At 49.9% G+C, this 27,499-nt stretch overlaps 2 protein-coding genes across 35 annotated transcripts in view; one reads left to right on the top strand and one right to left on the bottom strand.

The window, feature by feature from the left end:
* The window catches only part of BNIP3 (BCL2 interacting protein 3), a 234,505-nt gene that overhangs the window by 28,079 nt on the left and 178,927 nt on the right, over window positions 1-27,499 (bottom strand). The gene's annotated exons all lie outside the window — the stretch shown is intronic.
* The window catches only part of JAKMIP3 (Janus kinase and microtubule interacting protein 3), a 66,182-nt gene that overhangs the window by 10,936 nt on the left and 27,747 nt on the right, over window positions 1-27,499 (top strand). For 32 of the 33 annotated variants that reach the window (XM_057408625.1, XM_057408626.1, XM_057408623.1 and 29 more), the window contains exons 2-3: window positions 22,083-22,226; window positions 25,106-25,314. In XM_057408625.1, the coding sequence (XP_057264608.1) occupies window positions 25,180-25,314 (135 nt within the window). In that variant the 5' untranslated portion in view covers window positions 22,083-22,226; window positions 25,106-25,179. The remainder of the gene's footprint in view (window positions 1-22,082; window positions 22,227-25,105; window positions 25,315-27,499) is intronic. The other variant, XM_057408633.1, reaches the window with a different exon arrangement.

Genomic DNA, 27,499 nt, shown 5'->3' with positions numbered 1-27,499 from the left:
TGCCAGCTGTCTCTGGAGGAAGCGTTACGGGTTTGGGTTTCCCACCAGCCTCCTGGTATTTCCAGCAGGACGTTGGCTTGCGAAGGGCAGCCCCCGGAGCGCTGCAGGAGGCTTCCCTTGGCTCCAGTGCACTCCTGAGGGTGCTGAGCCCGCAGGGCTGAGGCAGTCTTGGCACACCGGGGTGAAGGCTCTGTTTTTATGTTGCTCGCAGGAGGATTCGTTGTACCCTTTGACACTCCCACCGTTTCCTTGTGCCTTCTCTTCCCTCGGCGTCCCACGCTTGCTGTTCTCAGGTGCTGTTCGGGTTTGCCTGTGGATGCGCAGGGGGAGGCTCCCTGCACTCCCTGCCCTGCTCTGCTCCTGGCCTTTCACCTTTGGCTTGTTGCCTGCTCTATAACATACACTCTAATTCACCCAGCATTCGCTGTGGAAGAGCTCAAGTAACCATGGGTTAGGTGCTGAGAGAGCCTTGTCCACATTAAAAAGCATAGTGAAGGCTGAGTTTCACATCCCAAGACCACAGCACGTCACAGCACAGTTAGAGAAGAATCAAAGCAAGCTTTTGGGACAAAAGGAGGGATTATGCTTTAGTTTTCTCTGCTTCCCCTAAACTTTCCTGAGCATGTAACATGTAATTTACAGGGACAAAACCATCACTGCCAAAGCTCTGGACTTCGCTGGTTTGCAGGCTTGTAGTGGAAGGGGAATCTCCTTATGTTTCCCTTCCCTTAGGATGCACTCCAGCTTAGCAGGAGTTAAATCCCACTTATGTGCTCCCAGGTGTCCTCATTACACTGTCAATGAGCCCAGCAGGCTCAGAAGGGCTGACCCGGTTTTAGGCAGAGCCCCACAGGGCTGTCTGGGGAGCTCTGTCAGGTGGTTATTCCTGAGCAGAGGCAGGCTTGTTGCTTTCTTTGGTTTGGGATATGTTTTCCCTTCCTCTCTTACTACAGTGTCGCTTAAGTCTGGTTTGGTAAAGTTTTATAACCACAAACTAAGCAAAAACAGTGAAGAAGCAAGCCCCCCAGAGAATGGGGTATAGCACAGGTGTGAAGAGGAATGGAAAAGTGAGGAATGCTTCACATGGTCCTGGACTGTATCCTGTGCATGAAGTAAGTGGTGGGTAAGGGTGTCTGAACTGGCTGAGATGGGCAAAGCAGAGAGCACAGAGGATGGGGAGAGTGACTGAGTTTGGTATCAGACTTACCACTAGGAGTAATTGTAACCAGATACTGGTATTTCCAGCAGGATGTTGGCTCACTCATGACTAGGAGCAGGGAAATACAACTACACCCTTCCCCTTGAAATTTGTTTTAGGGTTGTTGGTGTTTTGTTTTTGGTGTTTTGTTTAATTATTACTATTATTATTATTATTAATTTGTGTTTGTTCAAATGGGAAATCTGAGCTGGAGGAGTGTGGGAAGTGACTGAATCCAGCAGTGCCTGGTAACCAGCAGCATGGCAGTAGATGGCCAGGATCACCTTGGTATTAACAGAGATCACAGAATCCCAGCCTGGTTTGTGTTGGAAGGGACCTTAAAGCTCCTCCAGTTCCACAGTTCTGGCTTGTGTTTGCTCTCCAAGGGCTCCAGCAAGCTCTCACGAGGAGCATCAGGAGTGGGGAGCAAACACCCTTCATGGCCCACGATCCATTCTCTTTCCTGGATGAGAAGTTGGGAGTTTTCTGTGAGCATGGAGTTCACATGAAAGAAAAACACGGAAGAAATTTCTTCCATCGGCTAAAGCCAGTGTCTGGAGAGCCCAGATACTTGAGAGGAGCCCACTCACACCAGCACTGTGTGCTTCACAGGCATCTGAAGTGGCTCCCCACAAGTGAGATGCTCATTCATTGGCATTGCTCTAGTGATTGGTATTGGCAAGGGGCTGGGCATCAGTAACTGGGCTGGTTCAGTTGTCCGTCCAACAGTGACTGCTTTCAACCTGCTTGGTGCTGCCAGAAATGTTTGCATGTGTGTTACTGTAAGAGCAGTCTGTGAGGGGGGAAAGTTGCTGATTAACTCAGTGTTATGAATAAACATGGGGAAGTACAGAAAAATAGGTGCTTCTGCTAAAAATATCATTACTGTCGCTAAAAAAGAAGCCACTCGACTGCATTTGACACTGAAGACTCTTAGACAGGCATGAATATTTTTCCTGTGCTTGTATTTCTGTGTCAATCAACAAGCAGTGGTATCAGGGAGCGTTAGTCAGCTCAGGAGCAGATGTACCTCCTGGGAAGGAATGTCTGCGCCGAAATAGATGTACATGGGAATGTGCAAATTGTGAGTGAAAGACGGGGAGAAAAAGGGTTTGTTCAAACAATAGGCGCAGCTTTGGGACAGAGCTTGGGGAGGTTCCTGTGCACCAGCGCTAACTGAAGCCACATAATTCAGTCAGGAATAAAAACCACCCTGGAAACTGTGAAATACATGCTCCTGCCTCCAGCCAGCCTTCGGGCTCAATGCCTCATCCTTTCATTTGCCTCAGGATCCCATTATCACTTCATCACTTCTTTCAACCCTGTACTAGTAACTCAGGTGTGATCTAAGAGCCCTGGAAATACCTTCTGTCTGCTGATCACAACTTTAACCCCTGTGTTGCAGTCCCTGTGTTACTCACAGTTCCAAGTGCATCGTGTAATGTATGGCTCTAACAGTTCTAGAGGTGGGACCAGTGTTACCATAGCCACAGACCGGTTTGGATTGAAAGGGTTGAAAGGCAGCTCCAACCCCTGCCACGGGCAGGGACCCCTTCCACTAGAGCAGCTTGCTCCAAGCCCCTGTGTCCAACCTGGCCTTGAACACTGCCAGGGATGGGGCAGCCACAGCTTCTCTGGGCACCCTGTGCCAGCGCCTCACGTTCCGGAGTAACTCAAGGTAAGTAAGGACATTCCCAATGGCCACCGTGGCGTGCTCCAGCACGGGTATCTCCAGCCCGGTGCTGGGCTGTGCCTGCTCCAGCTGCTGAGGCTGTGCCTGCATTGGGTGTTTAACGCAGCCACCGGCAGGATGGGCCGTGCTCCGGTTCTGGCATCCTCGCTGTCCCCGCTGTGCCTTCGCACTGCAGCCATCCAGCAGCTCTTCCCGCTGTGCGAGCTGAGCACGTAACTGGTTCATTACAGAGCTAATTGTGCGCAGAGCAGCTGGGTGCTTCGGTTTGTGCATCAGAGCCCACTTCTGGGTGCGTAAGCAAACACAGAGAGGCCTCGAGTCCCCTGGGGTACCAGGGAAGGCTTCACCCTTGGAGCTTCCTGTAATAATAACCCTTAGTGCTTGGGTCATATGCGGAGGTGTTTGCAGCGGGGATGAGCTGTGTGCTCCAGATCGCTGTGAGTGATTTGTTAAGTAAAGCCACAACAATAAACTATTAATATATCATTTATTTAGATGCGTACGCAGAGCTGTGTATGATGCTCTCTATGAAGAGTATAAACCCTCTAGGAAAAGGGGATCCAAGCTGTACAAAGGAGGAGCTGATTTTTCCTCACAAGATTTGTTCCTCACTATGATCAACACTAAGGAGCTGAAATGTTTTGTCTTGTTAAGAGCAATCAGCACTGGTTCACCCTAAGGACCTAGGCATACACATCCATTATGTTCACTGATGGAAATGGAGACGTTTCCTCACCTGGAAAGGAGCACATTGAACCCCTTCCCCAGGGTGTATGAGGTGATCACATGCAGAACCTTGAGTGCTCTTTTAAAACCAGGCAATTTTGTGTATCAGTGAGTTGTCATCAAACTCAGCTTCAGTTCCCTAGCTCAAGGGTGTCACTCTGAACCTCATTTCATACGTGCTTAGTTCACACTAATGTGTCTCATCTTTTAAAGTGCCGTAAGTGCAAGCTTAGGGCCCCAAGTTTCCATGGGGTTTTGGATTCCAGGCACCAGCTTCATTAACTTTGAGCCAAAATTTTGAGCCATGATGTTATTTGCAGCCAAAATCAGTGTCATTGTCTCTAAATTCAGGCCGTCAGTCATGCAGGTGGGATTAGGAGCAGTTATTTGTTATAAAAATGTAGTTATTCCGTGACTGGTGTGGTTTCATGTGGAAGGTCAAACCAGTTTCTGGGTTTGGATCATGTTCTGCCTGTCTCTAAAGCCTGTGTTAAACATCAGAAATAAGAAGAAAAGGAAAACCTGAATGGCCCAAACTTGCCCCTGGGGATTAGGATATCGCTGCATTTCTTCTGCAACTCATAACAGCTTTAGGTCATTGTCTGCCAAAGCTGCCTTGGTGCAGTAACTCATGTGGATGTTCTGTTACTCCTGTGAAGAGGAGCAGGAGGGAGCTCACGGAGCCAAAGCTGGATGGTTACAGCACCTCTCCAAGAAGTCCATTTGGATTTGGAGATACTTGTAATATTATCCCTGGGATATAGGGGTATTTGGGTACAAATAGATTGCACCACATCTATCTGAAGATGAAGCATGAAGATTTATTTCTAGCATTTGCTGCTAAGAGATGATAAATGACAAAGCAGAACAAAATTTATGGGTTCCTTCTCTATGGCACTAGCAGGAAAAAGCACATCCGCTTCCTGCTGGAATTGGCAGCTTTCCTCTGCTCCCCCTGGAATCAGTCAGCTGGGGCCAGCAGTGTGGGGCAGGGAGGGATCTGATCCTCACCCTGGGTTTAGGGGATTTGAGGTGTTCCTGTAGAACAGAAGTGCAGTGCAAGCCCGTGTAGCTTGTTCCCTGCCTTGGGATCCAGTGGGCATGGAGACGCGCTGGGGTCAGGTTGGAGTTTTCTCTGGATTCTTTGATATCCGGGTTTCCATGGAGGCATGACCTACACCAGCACACAGCAAACCATTGGCTTAGTTGAGGCACCAGCCCACTGACACATCCCAGACATGTTCTTCTTACTGGGACACTTACTTCTCCCTTTAAGCCCCCCCTTTAAGACACAATACAAACCCATGGCTCCACACAAAGGCATTCTTCTTGGAAGCAAATTATTAAAATAGGGCTTTTAAACTCTAGGGTTTAATTAAATGTAAGTAATTCAGTGCTGAGGCGCTGGCACAGGGTGCCCAGAGAAGCTGTGGCTGCCCCATCCCTGGCAGTGCTCAAGGCCAGGTTGGACACAGGGGCTTGGAGCAAGCTGCTCCAGTGGAAGGGGTCCCTGCCCGTGGCAGGGGTTGGAGCTGGGTGAGCTTTGAGGTCCCTTCAACACAAACCAGGCTGGGGTTCTGTGATGGCTGAAATGACTGAGGAATAAATCCATCACAGAAATTCTCTGTCAGCACAGTAGTTGCTGATGCCACTGTGGTATGCTGGCATACTGTGGATGCGATGCTGCCACTTGTTCCTTTGGCCCTTGGAGATCTTGCTGTAAATCACATTTACTGATCTGCAGCAGAGTTGCTGCCTTTCTGCTTAATCAAAACCAGGCTCAGAGAGGAGGCAGCAGCAGCAGCAGCAGGGCCGCAGTCACTGTGTGCTGCACAGCAGGCAGGGGATGGTCTGAAACACAGCCGAGCACGTCCAGGGCTCCATAGCAACTGCAGCAGCTCCCTGCGGGAGGGATGCGAGTGTTCTGCTGGGCTGGGTGTAAAGCTGCTGCGTGGGTAAGTTGCTCCTGAGCGTGTGTTTGTTTGTAAGATCTCTCTGGCTACAAGCCCGTTTGCCAGCAAAGTCACCTTCACATCCGGGTGGGATGTAAAGGTCCAACTGGATGTCACTGCAAACGGACCCTGCAAGTCCTGCCCAGCCCCACAGAGCCCATCATGGGGCTGCCTCTGCCAAGAGTTAGAGTGGGTCCAGAGTTGTCCACGGAGCTGCTGCGAGGGCTGGAGCAGCTCTGCTCTGGAGCCAGGCTGAGAGAGCTGGGCTGGGGCAGCCTGGAGAAGAGAAGGCTCCTGAAGGGGAGACCTGAGAGCAGCTCCAGTGCCTGAAGGGGCTGCAGGAAAGCTGGAGAGGGGCTTGGGACAAGGGATGTAGGGACAGGCCAAGGGGAATGGCTTTAACCTGCCCGAGGGGAGACTGAGATGAGCTCTTAGGCAGAAGCTCTTCCCTGTGAGGGTGCTGAGGCGCTGGCACAGGGTGCCCAGAGAAGCTGTGGCTGCCCCATCCCTGGCAGTGTTCAAGGCCAGGTTGGACACAGGGGCTTGGAGCAAGCTGCTCCAGTGGAAGGGGTCCCTGCCCGTGGCAGGGGTTGGAAGATCTTCATTTATAGCTGCAAAGATGTCAAAATCGTGCACTCACCTTTCCTGTGCCTGCTGCTGGAGTACCCGCACCTCAGCACCTGATTGTCAGGTGTTTTGTAACCCTGAGGACTTTATTGAATCCACTGGGATGCGCAGGGGATGATTGGGATGCCGTTGTGGTAGCAGTGGAACAAAACAAGCAAATCCTGGGTGTAAATGACAGCTGCAGCCTTGCTTCTAATTAAAGAACTGCAGGGAAACACTTGCTGTAGTTCAAGTACATGTCTGCTGACTTGCCACGGGCTGAACCCACAAGCACTTGATGCTTCTGAAAGTAAACTTCCAGCTTTCCTTCTCCGTAAGCGTTCATCTGAACAATTCCTCGTGGTTTGAAATTCCAAGGGCCGGGTCTTGGAGTGGACAAAGAAAGGGCTCCCACAGAGCTGGGGCTGCAGCACCCCTGACCCCACGGGCATGTTCCCATGTCCCTGCGCTGAGTCTTGTCCATGGCTGTGCCCCCTGCCTGCTGCACCCTGGTCACAACAGGGCAGTCCCTCAGGCCTTTGCTTTCCCTCTTGTGCTTGTTTGTGTGAGTTCTTAGCAAATAGAGTTTGTAGTGGCAGTGACAATGTCCTTCAGGTCTTCGTTGTAAAAGGAAAGAGTGAAAAAGCATTGAGAAGTAGCCTGGGGGGGGGCAGTCAGTTCTGTATTATCTGCTGTAGTGGGGAACTGGGACATCTTGGATTAGGAAAATAATCTTGGAGGATTGATGGAGTGGTGCTGGGAGTACTCAGGGAGCTGGTGTGGGCTCACAGGGCTCAGGGGAACTCTGTGCATTCCCTTCAGGTACATCCTCATGGCAGGGACCGGTGACAGAGGGGAGCACAAGTACAATATGGTGGCTGTCGGGCTGGTGCCTGGACCTGATGCATAGCTGGAGCTGCAGACAGTGCATTGCACCTGAGTGTGTGTTACCTAATGAGGAGCCACTGAGGCTGCTGAGGTTAGTGTCAAACATTGGTGTTTGCATTGCAATAGGCTTGGGATTTCAAGATGTTGATGAGCTTTTCTGTTCCTGAGCTGTTGGAGTTCAGTCTCTTAACAGCGAGAGCTGGGTTTGTGCAGCCAGGGCATTGCACCCTGTACCTGCAGCTTTAGGTGGGCTCAGCCCAGCAGAGAGCAGCCTCAGCCTCTCCCCTGAAATCCTGCATGGAGATTTCCATGCGTATCTTCTCCATGGTATTTATAGTGTGAGCAGAGGGAGGCATGAGCCGGGCTGTGGCTGGGGTGAAGCTGGGCTGTGGCTCTTTCCCCATGCACCCCATGACCCTGCCCTGTGCCAGGGCTCGCTGCGAGCCCAGCAGTGGGGTGTGAGGTGAGGGCTGCCCCTCCGGTGATGCCGGCCTGTGGAGTGCCCGGCGGGATGCTCGGTGGGCTTCTCCCTCCATCAGCCCTCCAGGTCCTCGGGCAGGCGGCTGCGCTTCCTGCGAGCCCGCAGTGCTGAGGATGCCCGACTGGGAGCAGCCGGACCCCGAAGCTCGTAGCAGGACACCCCCTTTTCCCTTAGGCACGGCGCGGACGGGGGCTGGGATCATTTCCTTCTCTCTCAGCCCTGCTCCCGTGCTGGCTCGCGTTTGATATTTTCCCCCTAAAGAAACCGTTTCCTGTTGCCATCATGTAAGCAGATGGGGAGGGTTCAGTGGAAATACCTCAGGAGAGGCTGGCAGAGGAGTGGATCCGGGAAGCAGATCCTCCCCGTAACGCTGGCACGGCTTGGTAAGTTCCATCTGGAGCATGGGAAGCGGCTCCCTTTGCTGAGTCACAGCCCCTCGGAGCTGGAGCTGGGACAAGCCGGAGGCGCCGCGCCGCTGGAGGTGAGGCAAAGGTGAGGAGAGGCGGTCCGGAGCCCTGCCCCGGGCGCTTCCCGCCTGGAAGGATGTTTAGATCTCATTAAAGTACGTTGGGAGCCGAATCCCATCCGCGGCAGCGGGTGCTGGCGTTCCTGCGCTGCAGGGCTCGGGCTGCGTGGATTCGCTAAGGCAAGTGCCGGGCAGATCGCGGTGACAGCTCCTTCCCTCCCCGAGGGCAGGGACCTCGGGATGCAGCCCCTTCCCGCATCCCCTGGCACGAGTGGGGAGCACAAGGACGCAGCACGGGAAAGGGGTGCTGGTATGTCCGGGAACTTGTCCCGAAGGACGGGGAGGCTCTGCCTGTCCTCCTCTTGCAGATCAGGGGATGCGGTGGTGGGGAGCGGTCGCATTCCCCTCTCCAGTGCTCCTGTGCACCCTGCAGCAAAGCAGCCCCTGATTCCCTGTTAGAACAGCCTCCCGGCGTCCGCTGCGCATCTCCCTCGCGTTCCTGGAGCTCGCCACCACTCAGGCCTGGTGCTTCTCCAGGCTCTGCCCTGCTGTTTATTTGCGGGAGTTGTAGCAGCTCTGTTTGTACTCACTCCAGTACCGTGTTTCAGTGGTGCGGATGCAACAGTTAAAGGTTGCCTTTGGAAGCGTTGTTGTCATCTCGAGTCTGCAGAACAGGGTGTCAAATCATAGCATCATGGAAGTTCTTCCCTGTGAGGGTGCTGAGGCGCTGGCACAGGGTGCCCAGAGAAGCTGTGGCTGCCCCATCCCTGGCAGTGCTCAAGGCCAGGTTGGACACAGGGGCTTGGAGCAAGCTGCTCTAGTGGAAGGGGTCCCTGCCCGTGGCAGGGGTTGGAGCTGGGTGAGATTTAAGGTCCCTTCCAGCCCAAACCAGGCTGGGATTCTGTGATCTCTGGGGGCTGTGACTTGGTGCTGCAGGAGCTTTGGCCCAGCTCAGTCTTCCATCCCCAGCACAGGATGCTGCAGGGGGAGCTGACGGTCCCAAGGGCAGGAGCTGAGGTCTCATCCGGATGAGCACAGCTTAGGAAGCAGCAGGGATGTGCTGGGCTCTGTGTTCCGCAGTCAGTAGAACAGGGGGGCCACTGGCCCTGCCCTTGTGCCTGAGCCCTGGGCTCCTTCCTGCCCTTCCTTGCCCAAGCAGATCTGCTTCAAGCCAACCTACCTGGGCTGTGCCCTGGTGCACTTGCTTTTGCACAAGATAAGAGAAGAAACCATGGGATTTCACTACAGAAATTGAAACCAAGGAAACCAGAAGGGCTGACATTCTCCTTAAAGGAAGGGTGAAGACACGTTGCTGTTTCAGTCCTGACACTGATGCAGGTTGTGCGCAGAAAGTCTGCATCTGAGCAGGGATACACTGCTGCTGTGTGGGGAGGAGGTGACCCACTGTGTTGTGCTGAGAGCCACAGCCTCTGCCAGTTCATCACACACAGTTTGTCCTTGTCTTGCTGTTGAAATGTATTTCCTGGCCTGTTTTTTAAGCAGCTGATCAGTTTTGGCAACAACAAAGGCAAAGGGTGCGGAGGGGCAGAGAAGGAGCTGCCCACCACCAGAGCGGTGCCTTGGAGGGGTGCGTGATGCTGGGGTGGATGGCTCTGCACAGTGCCTGTGTCACAGGGTGCGCTCTCCTCCCCCTTCCCTGGGGCTGTGCCACTCGTAATACAGCAGTATGTGTTTTATTGTGCCCCAAAGGGGGGATTTTGTCACTGGCTTCAGGGGGAACAGGATTGTAATTTTAATTATACTGCAGTAGCAGATGGTTGTCAAGGGAAAAATATGGTCTTGGGTGTAGGGCACATGTTCTTTATGACCATGTAAATATGTTCTAGTTCTTTCCTAACTCCAGCCTGACACAGGGTGATGCTGAGGTCAACTCCTGAGCCTGATACGACACTCATGGGGTTCCTTTCTGTCAAACCAAAATGGCTTAAAATACCTGTAAGCTGTGTCCATGTTCCCCATCTCCCCTCCATCACGGAGCTCCATGGCCCAAAAGTGCAATGTGCATCCAACCTACACTTGGGTCCAACATGTGAGATTTCAGTACAAATGTTTTGAAACTCTGTGCTGAGCACTGACACTTGTTTGACTCTGGATGGGGAGCTCTGGGGTGATGTCAGTGCTGGTTGGAAGCCAGAAAAGCAACTGATCCAACCCAGCTGCTGCTGAGATGCTCCTGTGCTGCTGGGCAGCACCAGGGAGAGGTACCATGATGGTTTCCCTGTGGATGATTTAGCTGAGTACAAGTTTAAAAGCCAGTGTAGACATGTTAGCTTCATAATGCACACTCAGTGAGAGCTGAGATTGAGGTGAGGCATCACCAGAAACAAGGGCAATGTCACCCACCTCCTCATCACACTGTGGTTAGACCGGGAGGCTCCACAGCCCTATTTATAGACCATAATAAAGCAGAATATTACCCTGCATGGGCTCCATGGACTGAGTCAGGCAGGTCAGAGGGGTGAGCATCCATCCATGTGCATTAGCTGAGCTTCACCGTGGTGTGCGAGGAGCAGAACTTGAAGTGGAATGATCCCCTGATGGAAGCAATGGGGAGGCTGCAGAGGGAGGAGCTCCTCCATGAGCTGCGTGTGCAGAGTTAGTTACTGGAGATCTCTTGACTATGTAGGGAGAGTGCTTTAAAGAAGTGAAGCAGTGTGAAAGCTTAATTATACATCCAGAGCTGTGCAGAAATGATAGTTTACTGTGAGAAAAGAAGCTGGATTTTACTAATTATATGTGGCTGAAAATAGACTGAAATTGCAGCCAGTTTTACTATAAGCCTCTCAAAAACCCCTCCAAAGAAACCCAAACAAACAACACCCCTGCCACAAACAGCAACAGTCCCGTGAACTACAAAGCCAGGCTGTATCATTTTAATGCAATGCATTTACTTCTTTTAGCATCCTTCCACAGCCCAAATATGTAAAAGTCGGAACAGACTGGAGAAGCCAGGATCCCTGAACCCTCTCCCTTCTAGGGCTGCTGTAGGTGCTACACCTGCTAGTTGAACAGCTCTCTACCACATCCTGCTCCACTGATTCCAGCAGGTCACCTCGGAGGGTTGGTGTTGCAGGATGTCACAGAGGCTCCATCGCTAGCCACATGCCAGCCCTGGGAATACTCTGGAGCCTCATCTGTAAAGGGTTTGTGTATTCAAAGCAAGGGCTGCAGGGTGAAAGGGTTCTGCTCTGGGCAAACTTGGGAGCCATCTGCAGCCAAACCTGTTGAGGTGCTGCCCTGGCTGCTGAAGCAAGGGGACCACTAGCAGAGTTGGTGTTATACCTCCTATGACCGCTCTTGCAGGTCACGTTGGGGCTGGACGCTGCCAGTTCTGCCACTGTCACCCTGCACTTCCTGACTCTGCTTTCCTCCCCCGCTGAATTTGGCTTGTGGTGGTTTGAACCAGGGGCAGCAGAGCGATGGGGAGCTGCTGCCGGGGTCTGTGATGTGTGATACGCGGTGGAACATTCATCTTTCTACTGGAAGCACCATGTAACTATCATCTACCAGTGCCTCACGGGGTGGTTTCTTGTTCTTGCATTAGTGTGAACAAGTAAATGAAACATCCTTATTTCCTACACAATATCAATCATTTTCTAACTGCTTGTCTGATGGCTCTTCACAAAATCACAGGTCCCCAGTCTTTTATTACCTGGTCACAGGAATTATGTTTCCTTTAGACGAAGATGAATGTCATAATGAATACCTACCGCTCATCTCTCTGCAAGGTTATAATGCTTTTCAGCTTATCTCCCATCTCCTGCTATTACAATCTAGTGTCTTATTTACCTAGCTGCATACACAGCAGATGTCCTCAGTGATGACTTGGTCCTTCCTTCTAAATCTCTGTTTGCAGGATATGTCAAATTGTATTTTTAAGCATAGATTATCTTGTATTCCCATACTGAAATGCGTGTTGCTTAGTTACCTATTTTTCTAGTTTGAGGTTATTGTTTTGTCTTCCCTTTTCTTGCTTTATATTCCCCTCCCATCCTATTGACCTAAATACTCCTATCAGCAGATTTGTATATCCTACACTTTCCTGCTTTTCCACAGGTCTCCAGCAGAGCATCACAGGCTGTCAGCCCCAGCTCTGGTCCTTGGAGCTCACAGCCATGGATCTCCTCATTTTAGCAGTAATTCCTCCTCTGTTCCTATCCCCATCCACGATTAGAGTTTCTCACACATCAAGTCACTACATCTGCTTAAGCAGTTAATGACACAGGCGTCCAAGCCTTCGGCTGTACTCTGTGAAGCTGAGATACAGATGTACCTTCTCACATCCTTTGCACAGTTAGGTGCAAGGTCTCACTGAGGACACGTCCGCTACCCAAACACTGCTCGTGCTTCAGGCTGGGAAGTCCTTTGCTGCTGGCACGTAGGTGCCTGTGCAGGTGCCCACCGGAGCTTCGGCATGGCAGCTCAGGCATGGACGGCTCCTATGGCTTTGATGATCCGTGTGTATTTGCACACTTGGTACACGTACTGTTAGGTACGTTCGCAAAGCAAGATAATAGTTTAGGATGTTAGGTATGAGAGGGCTTTGCAGTTTTGCTGTAACCATTGCTTGGGTTTTGGTTTTTATTCCCCAAGATACCCAGCTGACAGCAAACGCCAAAAAAGTTTTAGTTGAGTCAATTTAACACCATATTTTCTCCTGTTGTTAACTTGTATGTCTGCTTAGATAAGAGTGTGAACTGCTGTTGAAGAACAGCTGGAGTCTGTTCCTGGAGTTTGTTGATGTAGTACCTCCTCCATATGTTTATCCTGTGATTATGCGTGTTTTTTTCCATGACTCCCCAGGTTCAGAGTGGATATAGATGCATGTGAAGCTGCTTACTGATCTGCTTTCCCTGAGCTTCCCAATTCCACAAGCTACTGTGAACTTCATGCAGATAAGGAGGAAGTTCTTTATTGTAAGGGTGGTGAGGCAGAGGAATGGGTTGCCCAAGGAAGTCTTGAATGCTCCATCCCTGGCAGTTCAAGGCTGGGTTGAACATGGGTGACATGGTTTAGTGTGAGGCGTCCCTGCCCGTGGCAGGGGGGCTGGAACTGGATGAGTTTAAGGTCCTTTCCAACCCTGACTATTCTGTGATTCTATGATTTTCTGTTAAAGCATTAACACACTCAGGTTACCCAGGAGCAGCTACAGCTATTGCTGGTCTGTGTTGGAAGGGACCTCAGAGCTCCTCCAGCTCCAACCCCTGCCACGGGCAGGGACCCCTTCCACCGGAGCAGCTTGCTCCAAGCCCCTGTGTCCAACCTGGCCTTGAACACTGCCAGGGATGGGGCAGCCACAGCTTCTCTGGGCACCCTGTGCCAGCACCCTCATGGTGAAGAATTTCTTCCTCATAGCTAATCTAAACCTCTCATAGATTTAGAATGAGGGACTTGGCCACAGAAGTGAACTCCAGCAAGTAAACTGCAGTGAGCCGGTAAGAGAGCACGAGCAGAAGCAGCTGCTGAGGTTCCCCTTTTTCCCGTTTACGTATCCTGAGGCTGTCCCAGTTTTGTCCCTCATCAGAACCAGCAAACTGACCCGGGCTCAGCTCTGCTGTGGGCTCGGATGCCGCTGCTGCTGTGATCCCAGGAGTGCCTCGGCTTCGGGACCTCACGCCTGGGAGCAGCAAGCATCGGGAGAGCTTGCAGAGCTGCTGCTCAGCTCTAGTGAGCCGCAGGAGGCTCCTGTGGCAGCACTTCTGCTGCTGGGGGTGGGCTGGGGGGGGTTCACAGTGATTTGTGTGCTGGTCCCTGAGTGGCCTTTGTAGGCGGGTGGAGGCCACATGGTGCTGTTGGGGATTTAATTTGCGTGTGTTTGTCATTCCTGGTGCCAGGAGGCTCTGTAACGTGCATTAACTCCTATTAACTCTCATCACATGCACACACACTTGCTTTGGCTGGGCCATATTCCGAGCTGCTCATCCCAATGACTTTTATAGTTATGAAACTATTCCAGTTGTGTTTGTCTTCAGTGTGACGCTTATTGCACATAGCGTAGCGTTCGGAGGGTCAGTTTATGTTATGCTTGTAAGTAACTGGGGTTATGTCTTCAGTATGCTCATGTGCACAAACTGAATGAGGTTTTGCATCAGCTGTCTTCTGGTTGTTGGTCTTGTTAAAGAAAGTTATAGAGCTCCTATGTTGGAGTCATAGAATCATAGCATATGCTTTTTCCAGAGGAACTGATCCTCTGAGAGTTAAAGTGAGGCTGAAACAACCTTCCCCTCTTATTCCCTTCAAAGCACGAAATATTTCAGAGCGGGTCTGGTTTTGCCATGGTGCATGGAAGTCCTAAACCCTCTTACTGAGCTGGTCTGTGAAACTACAGAGAAATGGGTGTCTGCCTGCCAAGCAAATTGACTGCAGCATCTCAAATCAAATCAGCTTTAAAAGACCAGATTATAGCTTAAACATTCCCAGCCATGTACATCTGGTAATGCAGAGGCACCTATGACAGGATCACCTTGGCAAGGTCAGCAGGAGCTGCGTGGCCTCAGCATGTCAGGACCTGGTTTGTGCCATGGTACGGGGGCATTTCTCACCCCTCACTCCATACTTCCCTCTGTGCCTCCAGAATTTGCCTCCAAACTTGCTGCTGTTCCTCTCCTTTGAGAAGCGTAGCTTCCTCACTGCAGGGTTCATGGGTATCTTATTTCTGTTTCACTACCTGGGAGTGCATTTTGGTTTTAGGTTGCAGTCAGTCATCTTCAGGGGCTGGGCTGCTTTGGCTTTAAAATCTTTTTTAAAACAGATCTTTTCTTTGTAGTGGCAAATATATGTACTTAACCAGATAGAGCTGGGGTTTTTCACCTTTCTGTGTAAATACTGGGTATTCCAATAGTTCCTATGCGTTATAGGATGTTGTGCTGGTTCACAGAATCATAGTCACAGACTGGTTTGTATTGGAAGGGACCCTAAAGCTCATCCAGTTCCAGGCCCCTGCTATGGGCAGGGACACCTTCCACTAGAGCAGCTTGCTCCAAGACCCTGTGTCCAACCTGCCCTTGAGCACTGCCAGGATTGGGGAATGCATTTTTAGTTTAACCTTTAATTTCCCCTTAGAAGAACACAAAGATAGTCAATCTGTTCCGAGTTAGGTCAGCAAAATGCCAAACTAGCCATTTAGAATTAGAAATGTCCTTGAAGAGATAAAGGGCAGAAAGCACCATTTCTGAAATTAGAAGCAAAACTGCAATAACCAATAACAGCAGGAAGTGCAGGCACCAGGACTCTGCTTCACAGCGCAAGTGTCAGCGGGGTCCATCTCTATGGACCTCAGTGCTCAGGCTGTGATTTACAGGAGCACATCTAATTTCCGCTCTCCAAGCTGACAGCCCATCATCCTGAGCACAGTTTGGCTAATCAGGATGGGCCCTCTGTGTACCAGAAGCACATGCAAGAGAGTAAAGTATCAAAGAAAGGTGAGTTCCCTCATGTTTGGCTTCCATGTGTAAAATGATGTCAAGGTGGTAGTATTTTTCACAGTCATCTGGAATAACTATCGTCAGGACTGAATACGGTCCTTACGCCTTTACAGACTGCTTTTCTTTAGAGCACTGAACCAGCTCTGCTCTGCTCATTCTCCTTGACTGCTTCCCTGTTCTTTCCTAACATTCCAGCTGCACTTGCCCTGGAGATGAGCTGACACAGCCCCTCTGACCTGTGCCCATGTGCAGCTCAAGGGTGTCATCCCTCTGCCCCTAGGAGCTGGAGGAGATTCCTTGGGAAAGAGCAGTGTCCCCTCAAGCTGCCCCAGGGCAGGTTTAGATGGAGCTGAGGAACAATTCCTGCCCCAGAGGGTGCTCAGGCATTGGAACAGGCTGCCCAGGGCAGGGCTGCAGGCACCGTCCCTGCAAGTGTTCACACAGCGTGGAGACGAGGCCCCAGTGCCATGGGTTGGGGGTGGCCTGGGCAGTGCTGGGGTAAGGGTTGGACTGGAGGAGCTTGGAGGGCTTTTCCAGCCTGGGTGATGCTGTGATTTTGTGATTTCTATGCCTGTGGAATCGAGGGAAGAGCCTGGTGTCAGTGAGCTGTGCGTGAGGCTGGGAGGGGACATGGCTGTGCCTGACTGCATCACTCTTCCCCAGCATCCCTGTTCACAGAGCCATAGACTGGTTTGTGTTGAAAGGGACCTTAAAGCTCATCCAGTTCCAACCCCTGTCACGGGCAGGGACACCTTCCTTGCAGAGATGCATTATTTCTAGAGATGTACTGGAGCTTTTGGCTCCAATGAAGTTGGCCAACAATATTTTGTCCTTTCTTTCCAACCCTTTTCTGCTTGCTCTACGTTTCCATGTTCTCTCTTACCATGTTTTTTACTCAGTGTGTAACTTGCAGTGTGCAGAATCAGTGAGCTGGGTGTTTCACTTCGTGGTTCTCATGGTGTCCATTAGGTGTGAGGAGACAGCGCTGGTTACTGGGGATCATGAAACCTGGGAACACCTACAAACACTGGGGTGTGCGGCGGTTCATACTAACAGTGCTCCTGTGCCCCTGGGGCGCCAGTTGGTACATTCAGTAGCAATTCTGAGGTTTAAAGACAAAGCAAACAAAGGTTTCTGTTACTTTGTAGCCAAGTCTATAAGCAAATTAGAGCAATATTTACAAATAAGCACAGTTTTCACTTGTTTCTTTTTCTCACTGTATCCATTGGTAACTTTCAAGAGACATTGCAAGGCCAGGTTGGACGGGGCTTCAGGGGTGACTCCATGGGTAAGGTCATTCTCGGTGGGACCCCGGCTATTGTGTAGCTTCACACTCAGTAAATTTCCTGCTGTAGCTGCCCCAGGGCCTTGGGAAGCTTCAGGTCTACCAGATGACCTCCTGCTGCCAGTTAGTGCTGCTGCACCTCAGAGCTGCTGCTTTGCCTCACAAAACCCTTGGCTTTTTAACCAGAACCCACCACAGCAACACTTCCGCTTTTGTCTTTTGTATCAGGGTTTAACTTCAGCCTCTCATGTGTGTGTCTGCAGCTCTTTCCTTTCAGAAGACAGACTCTCCCACCGTTGTCTTGTCTCCCAGTTTGCCATGAGAGATAGTACAGGTACATGGATGGTCACCAGTAATGAACCAGCACTGCTCTGGCTGGGTCCTGCGGAGCTCGGCTATGTTGAACTGCCAGCTTCCTTTAGGAAGGGCTCTGAGGTGGAGTCTGTAACCCCCGGAGCACAGCATCATCTCCAGAACTGGGTTTTGTTTCCCTTCCATATTCTCTGATCATCATCTGATGAAAACCCCTGTACCTAAAATAACTCCAGCTGATGGTGTGCAATGCATAGACATGACCATTAATTCATTATGGTTTTCCCACCCTTGTTCCATCTCTCATCTAGTGCTGCCCACTCCAGATGTCTGATACTGAGCACTAAATCAGAAGTGCTGGTGATGTGATATTTGACCAGCTTCTCTTGCTGAACTTATTTGTCACCTCTACATTGATCTCTCTTGGCTTTATCTTCTCTAGCAATGTTCTTGCCAGGACCTTGACCAGTGGCACGTTGTCTCTTCAGTTACTGCAATGCAAAAGGTCTCCCTTTCACTGGAATTTACCTAAAGCTCTCTTGGTCTTCCCCAGGGCCCATCTCCCCACCTGAGATCACACTGCAGGGCTCACACTTGATTCCATGAGATCTGGGACATCCAGCACCCCCGGACTGCCCTCCTCGAGCAGATGTTGGTGGGAGAGGAATGGTGCTGATCCCTGTGCTGCCATCGTCGGTGGGTACCGCAGCTGGACCCTGGTATTGTAGATATTCATTTATAACCACTGTAAGTCTCCAGTAAGTCTGTTGGTTGATCGTAGTTTTGCTTTCTTTCTAAATCAGTTATGGACCAAGGGACCCGCTTGCTATTAACTGAACGGGCAGAGATGGGCTGAAATTAGGGAAGGGATTCTCATCAACTGTCAAGAAAAGGTTGTTTAAACTGGGGTATTTAGTAATGAAAAGTCAGGTTTGACATCATCTGATCCTCTTTTTGGGGGGCTGAAGGAGCAGCTTTTCATTAGAGCTTGGTGGCACCTAACAGCTTGTAACTGTTGTCATTTGGGAGGTTTATCGACTTCTCAAACTCTTATCTGTTGATGTTGAATCACAGAACCCCAGCCTGGTTTGGGCTGGAAGGGACCTTGAAGCTCCCCCAGCTCCAACCCCTGCCACAGGCAGGGACCCCTTCCACTAGAGCAGCTTGCTCCAAGCCCCTGTGTCCAACCTGGCCTTGAACACTGCCAGGGATGGGGCAGCCACAGCTTCTCTGGGCACCCTGTGCCAGCGCCTCAGCACCCTCACAGGGAAGAGCTTCTGCCTAATACTGAGCTCCATTCAGCTCAGCACCCTGCAGAAATACCTGCATTGGACAACCTGACCAAAGAGAGGTTCCCCCTCCCAGAGCATCTCTCCACGCTGTCCAGTCCCTAAAGCTGAGCTTGATGTGGATGAGTCACTCTGAAATGAGTGCTAGTTCTGAACTGTCACCAGCAGTGCTTGCGTTGCCACGCTGGAGTCTGTTATTTTCAGCTCATTTATGAATTGATTAAATCCAATGACTGAAAATCTTTCATAACAGTGTTCAGTTAAATGTTGCCTTCTCCTCTCCCAGTCCAGCTGTGTTGCGTGTTGATGCAGAAAAGGGGTGGGGAGGTAGCGTTACACAGTTATTATAGGATGTTAATAACATGCTTTCAATGTTTCCATAAAGTCCTTTTGGATCATACGGTGCCATCTGTGTTCCAGCTGATTGTGGGTAATTACACAGGCATGGATTCCTTGGGAAATGGATGGCATTACCCAAACAGTTTGTTTGCCATCAGCATAATGGAATGACACAATATTAACTGAGGGAATTAAGTCTGAAGTGCATTCCTCACTAATAATCCTCAAATCAGTGGAATTATTCACTGGAGCTGCTCTGGTTTAACTGAGAACTCGGATGCGTGTCCTACTGTAATGTTATTGCAATAACTCCAGTGGATTCTTGAACCTTAAGTGTTGTGGAGTGTCTGAGAAGGAAGAAAAATCAGCTTCCTACATAGCAGCCACTGTTTCTGATTAATTATTTCACTCTCTGCCATTGAGAAATGTGAAAGCTAAATGGGTGTCCTGCTTTGAGATGCACATGTTGAGATCGAGCAGCAGTTCAGTCTTCCAGCAATGGAATTCAATTACTCTCCTCTTTTTCACTATAAACCAGTGACTATTCACCTAATTGACACCCAGCTGTGCTCTGCATTTAAAAACCCAACTAGGTGTGTAAAACTTATGATGAACTATCAGCGGATGGGATGTAGATGTGTGTGTGTGATGCAGCCAGTCACCTCTGCAACAGGAATCTGCATGCACCATGCCTACAGCTTACAGGGTGCCGGATTTTGCTTGTAACCGTGATCCACCCAGCAAAGGGTTAAAGCTCACCACGACTAAGGATTAATGTTTGAGGAGAAATTCAGGTCAGTCAGGATTTGACATGTGTCTGTTAAAGCTGTTGTTGGAATTGATATAATCCCAAGGAAAACTTTGACTCGACTTCATCTGCAGAGACTTGATACTGTGCGCTGGTGCTTGGGGAGGGGTGTTACTATCTTTGGTTCAGATCAGATAATATTTCATCAAAGAGCACTTTAGGAACCTATTTCTCACTGGAAACATTGGCTGGATGGGTTTTTTTCCCCTTATGGAAACAGATCTGCTCTAAACCAGCCAACTGTTGGTAAAGGAGTGTGTTCACTTTGCAGCATGGGCAGCCCACGAGGGGTGTGCTGGCATATGGTAGTGCGGGGTGTTCTGTTTAGAGTGGGGATCTCCACACACGACAACATTTCCCAGTGAGTGTGGCTAAAAACAGGGCACCAAGCACAAGTCTTTAGCATCCTTAGTGAGTGTCCTGCGTGCCCAGGCTTTGCTTACACCGGTGGCTCCTCCTGGGTTTGATGGGAAGTGTTGTTCTGAACCTGGAATGTTCTCAGCAAAAGCATGGTCAGGACCGATGGATGTGCTCCTTTGGAATTTGGGTTGAGTTACCCACAGCTGGGTTTATTAAAAAACCCAAAGCGGTTTATCATATTAGTCCCAATTTAATCATCATCTGAAATAGAAACCAGCAGCTTTCACAGGGCTGTATTGTGCATTTGAAACGTTCAGAGTCTGTAGGAATAGTGTTTGGCTGAAGTGATGTTTTGCTTTAACTGTTGGCACTCTGGGCAGGGGTTTATTGCTTTATTTTTCAGTGCAGCAAAACACTGATGTCAGAAGCTGCCACCTTGAAAACACATTTCCCAGTTAGCCTGGGTGGCTGATTGCAAGTCAGGAGGCACAGTGTGAGGAGCCCTGCTCAAGGCAGGCTCATGCTGCATTATTGATGCTGTTTTCAATACATAATGTATTCTCCCAGATTCAACAATGTTCTCTATTAGGGTGAGGTGGTTTAGAGATGCCCCTTCTACATAACTCATTGGAAAACAAGGAAAAAGGGACTAAATAGGTAATAGTAGAGCAGCAGGGTGCCTGCTTTGTAGGAGGTGGGTTCCCTGTGTGCCTCACTTTCAGACTGACCTTTGTCCCCGTGCCCAGATGGGTTTTCCATGTGCAGGTGTGTACCAGCAGTCACCACTGTCCCTTTCATGAGTACAAGTGACTGCTTTCATGGTTCCCAACAATGCTGCTTGTCCCATGGCATGCACAGAAGTCTGTGGCTGTCACTGGGGAGCTGCCTAACTCTGCCCAGCCTCATTCCCCATTGTTATCCCTGGGAACAACAACCCAAGTGCATGCTAAATGGAGCGATGCCCCCAAACTGGGTAAATCCCTTTGTGGGGTGCAGGACACTGAGTGCAGGAGGGGTCTCTGTGTCTATCACCAGTTCTGAGAATAAAACCATTGCTTTAGGGTTTTCCCCTGCAATCCAAACAGCAGCCTGAGAATTCCTTGCTCTCCAGTGTGTGTCCAGGGACGTGATTAAATCCACACTGTTCCCATCCACTGCCTCCCAGGAAAGCAGCTCTGGGCCTGCACTTCTCCTTGCGCACCTCTGATAACACTTTTGCCTTTTGGTTCACTTGTACCAGTCCCTTAGTTTTAATTTCTGTAAGCAAAGAAACAACAATTCTTGTAGCCATTTGTCAAAAATAATCCTTCTGGTTGAGGTTATGCTCACAAATCCCTGTCTGGTTCAAATTGCTTTGTCTGGCATTCATATGTAAGCAGTGAAAAGCCTGTCTGGTGCTGCTGCTCAGCTCCTCGACCCTTGGAATAACCTGTGTCTGCCCTCTGCATCTCCCAGCAGAGCACATCATTTAAGTAACTAACTGTAACGGGCACAGCTCCATTCATTGCAGTCAGGAGAATTCAGTGCCTGTGGCCACAGTCTGCCCCACTTTTGCTCTATAAAGCAAGAAGTTTTCTAAGACCCCCATTGTAGATCACTGATTGCATTGTCTTACACAAAGAAGCAAGAACCTTAAATGCAAAGAATATCCACTCCTGTTTCTAGGTTTTCGGGCAAGGTCTGTAAAATGTTATTCATTCTCTATCTTCGACCAACCAAACACATTTCTTTTTATGGAAGCTTCAAGGCTGCAAAGTCAGTCATCAGGCTGAGGATGAAGTCTGTTCGTACTACCTTGGTTTGGTCAACTAATACCAGGAATTTTACATTTTCCCGACTTTTTCTCCAAGTCCCAAACTCCCACTGTGACCCAGTGTAGATTGGCAGTGACTGCTTGTCCTGCTCTATTCCCTTGCTCAGCAGCTTTGCCTGCTTATTCCCAAACTCCAGCCGCTTGCCTCGGATGCTTTCAGCCCTCTCCTGGCTTCATATCCCAAGGCAGCTGCCTCCCTCTGTTCTTTTATCCACCATGGATGTAAAGTTTTGCTGTTAGAATTCAAATCGGGCTGTTCCATTATTGTTATTACACTTGTCTTACTGTTACTGTTATAGTGATATTTTACTATAGTTATTTACTGTTATTTTATATTACCATTTACTGCTATTTTACTATTTAGTGTTATTTTACTTATTATTACAATAGTTTGTTATGTATTGTCGTTTTCTTATCGCAGCTGCCCTGAGCTGTTAAGCCTCTTTGCTCCTGCTTGGACAGGGAAGAGAGCTGCTCCGTGGTGGTGTTGACTGCAAGTCATGACGAATAAACCAATGCATTGAAGGTCATCACGTCCAGAAAGATCATTATCCACAATAATAAGGTCAGTATTAACAAACTTGGAAATGTTACAAATTTAGCTTTTTTTTTGGTGTATTTTTATAGTATAACTGAAATAGCTCTTTAAAATAAGGATTTATTTCAAACCAGCAATGTAGTGCTAGTTCAAAATGAATCCCAGCACGTTTGTGAGCTGAGAACACGTAATCTGTTCAGGGAATAGTTTTATTTGAGCAAGTCAGTGATCTGCAGTGAAACATTTTTCGTTAGATTTTATACTGTCCTGTAAACTTGCACATTGCTGTAAAATTCCCAGTGCTCTCTGCTGTGAAACAACAAAAGTGCGTTGCCCTTGTCCTCATCTCAGAAGTTGGCCCAAGTCTTGTCTGAGAACCTGGTTGAAAGACGGAGCCTTTGTACCACTGGATTTCACGCTCCTCCGTTACTGCAGCTTTTAGGATCATCCACTCCTCTGAATATGACTTTGATCCTTCTCTTTGCTGATGGCATTTCCCCATTTGGCACTTCCACGTGCATGTATCCTGCGGGAAGTTACCTGCTCCTCAAGAGCTTTCCGTGAGGACTTCAGTCCTGTTCAGAGTTCTCATAGTCTGTTTTTAACTAAACTTGTGCGATGAGTCAGCTGTGCCAGGAGCAGGGGAATGTTTCTTTGCTGGTGACCTTTTGAATAGGAGCGAGCTGGGCTGTCCCAGCCACAGTCTGCTTCCTCAGACTGAAAACTTGCATGGGGTAATGATGGAGCTTGGGCAGCAGCGTGGGGATTGTCCTTCCACAGCACTTTGGCAGAGCTGTGTAGCTATAAGAGAAGATGCTGCCAAAAGGACACAAATTGTGAAAGAAATGAGCAAGGAGGCCATGGCGATGCTGCGAGGGCTGGAGCAGCTCTGCTCTGGAGCCAGGCTGAGAGAGCTGGGCTGGGGCAGCCTGGAGAAGAGAAGGCTCCTGAAGGGGAGACCTGAGAGCAGCTCCAGTGCCTGAAGGGGCTGCAGGAAAGCTGGAGAGGGGCTTGGGACAAGGGATGTAGGGACAGGCCAAGGGGAATGGCTTTAACCTGCCCGAGGGGAGACTGAGCTGAGCTCTTAGGCAGAAGCTCTTCCCTGTGAGGGTGCTGAGGCGCTGGCACAGGGTGCCCAGAGAAGCTGTGGCTGCCCCATCCCTGGCAGTGTTCAAGGCCAGGTTGGACACAGGGGCTTGGAGCAAGCTGCTCCAGTGGAAGGGGTCCCTGCCCGTGGCAGGGATTGGAGCTGGAGGAGCTTTGAGGTCCCTTGCAACACAAACCGGGGATTCTGTGATTCTTTGCAACACTGGAGAACCCCCCCCCATTTTGGAGCTGGGCAGACAGCACTTCTGTTCCACTGCTCCAGAGCTAAACAAAGCCTCCAGGCACAGCCCGGGCTTTCTCGCTGTCCTCAGGTCTCTATGAAGTTAAAGCTCCTCGCACTGTTGATGAGCACTGAGTCAAGTACTGCTCAGAAGAAGGGTTCTCAGTGACCTGCGCTGGTGTGTTCCACACAGAGCACTCATGTGCAGGACGTTAAGGGCCTGTCTGTCTGCATCAACGTAAGGAGCAGCCCAGATGCAGCAAGGACACCCAGTGGTACTGTCAGTCACATTCACCTCTGTGCAGACAGCTCACAGGTCCCAGGGCTTTAATTTGACTTGACAAAGTGAATTATTTATTTTTACATAGAACTCACAGAGACTTTCCTGAACCAGGGGCTGGATGTGGCATAAAGGTGGCATTGACAGATTAAAAAGTGTCTTTCTCCCTGCTTTCATCCGTCTTTGTCTCAGATTGCAACCTCCTTGGAGTGGGTTTTGTCTTGCACTGAGGCTCCCTTTGCCTGACAGCTGCATTAAGCTTGAATATCTTTTTTGCAAGGAAATGAGTTTTTAATAACGCACACTCTCCTTTTCCTCTCAACAGTATTGATTAGAAAGGGCCTTTGGGTTTCATTGACAATACGATGTATAAACTTGGCACAGCCCCTGCCGCCTTTAATGGCTGTTACCCATTCCAGCTCACTGCTGTCGATCTGCGGGCAAAGCCTCTGTTGGGGAATTCTGAATGAAAATACATGCACGTGGCTTTTAGCACAGTAATTCCTATTCTATGTTCTGCTGACAAATCTGAAGCTGTCGCTGTAAATTGTGCCTGTTGTGCTGTTTATGAGTGTGTTGGGATTAATGGGAAGCATAGAGTGCAAACTGTGTTACTGTATGAATTCTACGAAGATGGGCCCACTTTTGCCTGGTTTTCCACTGTTTAATAGAATGGATTGTCTCAGGGTTTTTTTTGCTTAGGTTTGACATTGTTACCAGGCTTGGATAAACCTGCATAGATTTTAAGCGCTGGTTTGATGATGCACCTCACATCCTGTGTGGAAAGCTCCTCCTGCTGCTGGGCAATCCCTGCTCCTGCTGTAGCTTCTTTTTCTTTACTTCTATTACTTGCGTCATGAACAGCTGAGTATCTGTAGGAAACCAAACAGTGTTTTTCTTAAGGCTCTTGTTTTTAAAGCACATAGAAGTGTTCTGCCCATCCCGAGAACAGTTCGGGCTGTTGCTGTCTCCAAGCCGTGACGGTTCCAGGGGATGGTGCTCGGACATGTTCCCCAGCATCCACCTCCTCTGCGCTCTGGGAGCTCCAGTGCAAACGAGGGAACAGAAAACGTTCGTACTTTGTGATCCAAATGCTTTGCTCTGTAGAGGTGTAATAACAAACAACATCCCCCTGAGTGGGTCTAGCTCTTGCTGAACCCCGGGGAGAGCTGCTTGATCTGGCTGCCGGGTACCTCCTGCTGTCTCCAAGTGCCTTGTGTCCCCTGGTGTGCTGGGTGGGTGCTGCTCCCCCTGCCCGTGCCGGTGCTGACAGTGGCTGTGTCGTCTCCCTCCTTGCAGGCAAGGAAGAAAATGTAGAGGGCCGGAGGCGAGGCCGAAAGCCCGGAGCGAGCGCTGGGCCGCGCGGCATCACCATGTCCAAGAAGGGCCCCAGCGGCCGAGCCCGGGGCGAGAAGCCGGACGCCCTGGCCGCGCTGCAGGCTGCCAATGAGGAGCTCAGGGCCAAGCTCACCGACATCCAGATAGAGCTCCAGCAGGAAAAGAGTAAGGTGTGCATCCTTCCTTTCCTTCCGTCAAAGCACGGCCGCTGTCCTGGGCGCTGACCACTGCTTGCTCACTCCTAGCTGACTGTGCACCCCTCCAACAAGAGCCCTGGGGGCAGCACCGTGACCCAGCTCTGCAGGACACACAGGGGGCAGCCCCGGGGGCAGCACCATGACCCAGCTCTGCAGGACACACAGGGGGCAGCCCCGGGGGCAGCACCATGACCCAGCTCTGCAGGACACACAGGGGGCAGCCCCTGTGCTGGACATGTTTAAACTGTTCTCCTTGTATTTAGAACATGCCTATTGTGGAGTCACAGACTGGGTTGGAAGGGACCTTAAAGCTCCCCCAGCTCCAACCCCTGCCACAGGCAGGGACCCCTTCCACTAGAGCAGCTTGCTCCAAGCCCCTGTGTCCAACCTGGCCTTGAACACTGCCAGGGATGGGGCAGCCACAGCTTCTCTGGGCACCCTGTGCCAGCACCTCAGCACCCTCACAGGGAAGAGCTTCTGCCTAAGAGCTCATCTCAGTCTCCCCTCGGGCAGGTTAAAGTCGTCCCTCCTATGGTACAAAAGAACACTGAAAGTGTGGGTGATGCAGCGACACGGCTGGCGGTGGGAGAGGCAAGCGGTGAGGATGAGCAGGACAGGCGCTGTGCTTCCTCCCACCACCCACGGAGAAACGAAGTCGAAATATCACAAAGCTAAATGCCAGCAAAAGGTCTGGAAGCCCAAACATCTGCTGGGAGCAGATGGGAGGATCACATGGTGGCTGCAAGCTCTCCTCCTCCTTTGCTTCCCTCGCTACAACTTCCTCTAGTAAATATTTACCTGCTCCTGAGGGTGGCTCCAGGGAGGGCTTTGAGTGCAGTTTGTGTTAGTCACAAATTCTCTTTGCTCATTCATCTCCACATTTACACTGATTTCACTTGGACTTTATGCTCAAAATCCTTCAGCCTGGCTGCTTACAACTTCCAGACGTACGGCCACAGGCCTCAGCTCTGCCTCCTGCTCCCAGCACCAGCGTTCCAGGAGCCACCGCTTCACCTTGAGCTTTGAGAATGGAGGCTGGTGCTGCTCGAGCCTCAGCCTTGGGAGCTTTCAGCCCCTTCCAATGAAGAGTCTGTTTGCCTTTCCCTCATCGCCTGAACTGGTTTCTACTGATCAACTTTGGGGTTTTTGTGGTTCCAGGCTGTTAATAGTGACATGCATTTTTCCATTTATTTGCATCATTGTTAGGCAGTGTAGAATGTGATTCCAGTTTTTTAGGAAGCTTATTATGTGTGTTTATATATGCATATATACATACACAAAATAACAAAATAGAACATCTATTAAACCTTTTTGTTGTGAAGCAACATTTTCAGTTTTAAGCCTGAGGACCCTGTTTTCCTTCTCTGCTCTCCCCTGCCCCTTCTTATTGTGGCTTCTTTGCAGTTTATGGTGTGGCTCTCAATTCAAATGCCATTTGGCTCTTCTGTGGTCAGGTAGTTGGTTATTTGTACTGAATAATTCATTGCTTAAAAAGCATTTGGTGAAGTGCAGGTTGTGGATTCACAGAGCTTTCTGTGCCATGCATGCATGTGTGCTCACGGTGCAGTTTGGATCCATGTGCTTGGGCAAGCTGAAATAACAGCTTAAAATCTCATTTCTCATGGATTCTTTTGGGATGTGCTGGGAGAGCTTCTGCAGATACCCAGCTGAAGCCGAAAGTGAAGACTTGGACTTACCCAGAAGAGACTGGCTAATTCCTAAATGCGTGTTATCTTATCTTACACCCGCATCTGCTTCTCACACCTATCACATGTGTGTGTTAGCCTGCTTCCTGAGCAGGCGCTTCCTGTCGTGTCTGATCCGGGTGGTCGGCTCACCCGGGCTTGTGCCTCTTGCGTAGATTTATGCTACTTATTTATATTGTGTTAAGTCAGGGGTTTTAGGGCACGGAATTGAGCAAATTAACTTGTCGATAAGATTGCAAGGGATGTTTTTATGTTGTGGCTTAACGGAGATGCTAGAATCAGCATTGGTGCCTTGACTGTCATCCTCAAATCAATAATTTGCAACATGATAATGACACTTTTTCGCTTCTCTTTTTCTAAACACACAAATATTTCTGCTTATGCTGCTTCCCAGTGAAGGAAAGGTCTTTTCTGCAAATTTGTCAGCACTCTTTTTCTTATTTTTCCTTATT

Source organism: Pezoporus wallicus, unplaced genomic scaffold (assembly GCF_028554395.1).
Source record: "Pezoporus wallicus isolate ANWC-B61680 ecotype Strahan unplaced genomic scaffold, APGP_CSIRO_Pwel_v1 contig_13954, whole genome shotgun sequence".
Taxonomy (NCBI): domain Eukaryota; kingdom Metazoa; phylum Chordata; class Aves; order Psittaciformes; family Psittacidae; genus Pezoporus; species Pezoporus wallicus.
Note: the sequence above shows the minus strand (reverse complement) of the source record. Positions and strands in the feature narration are given on the sequence as shown.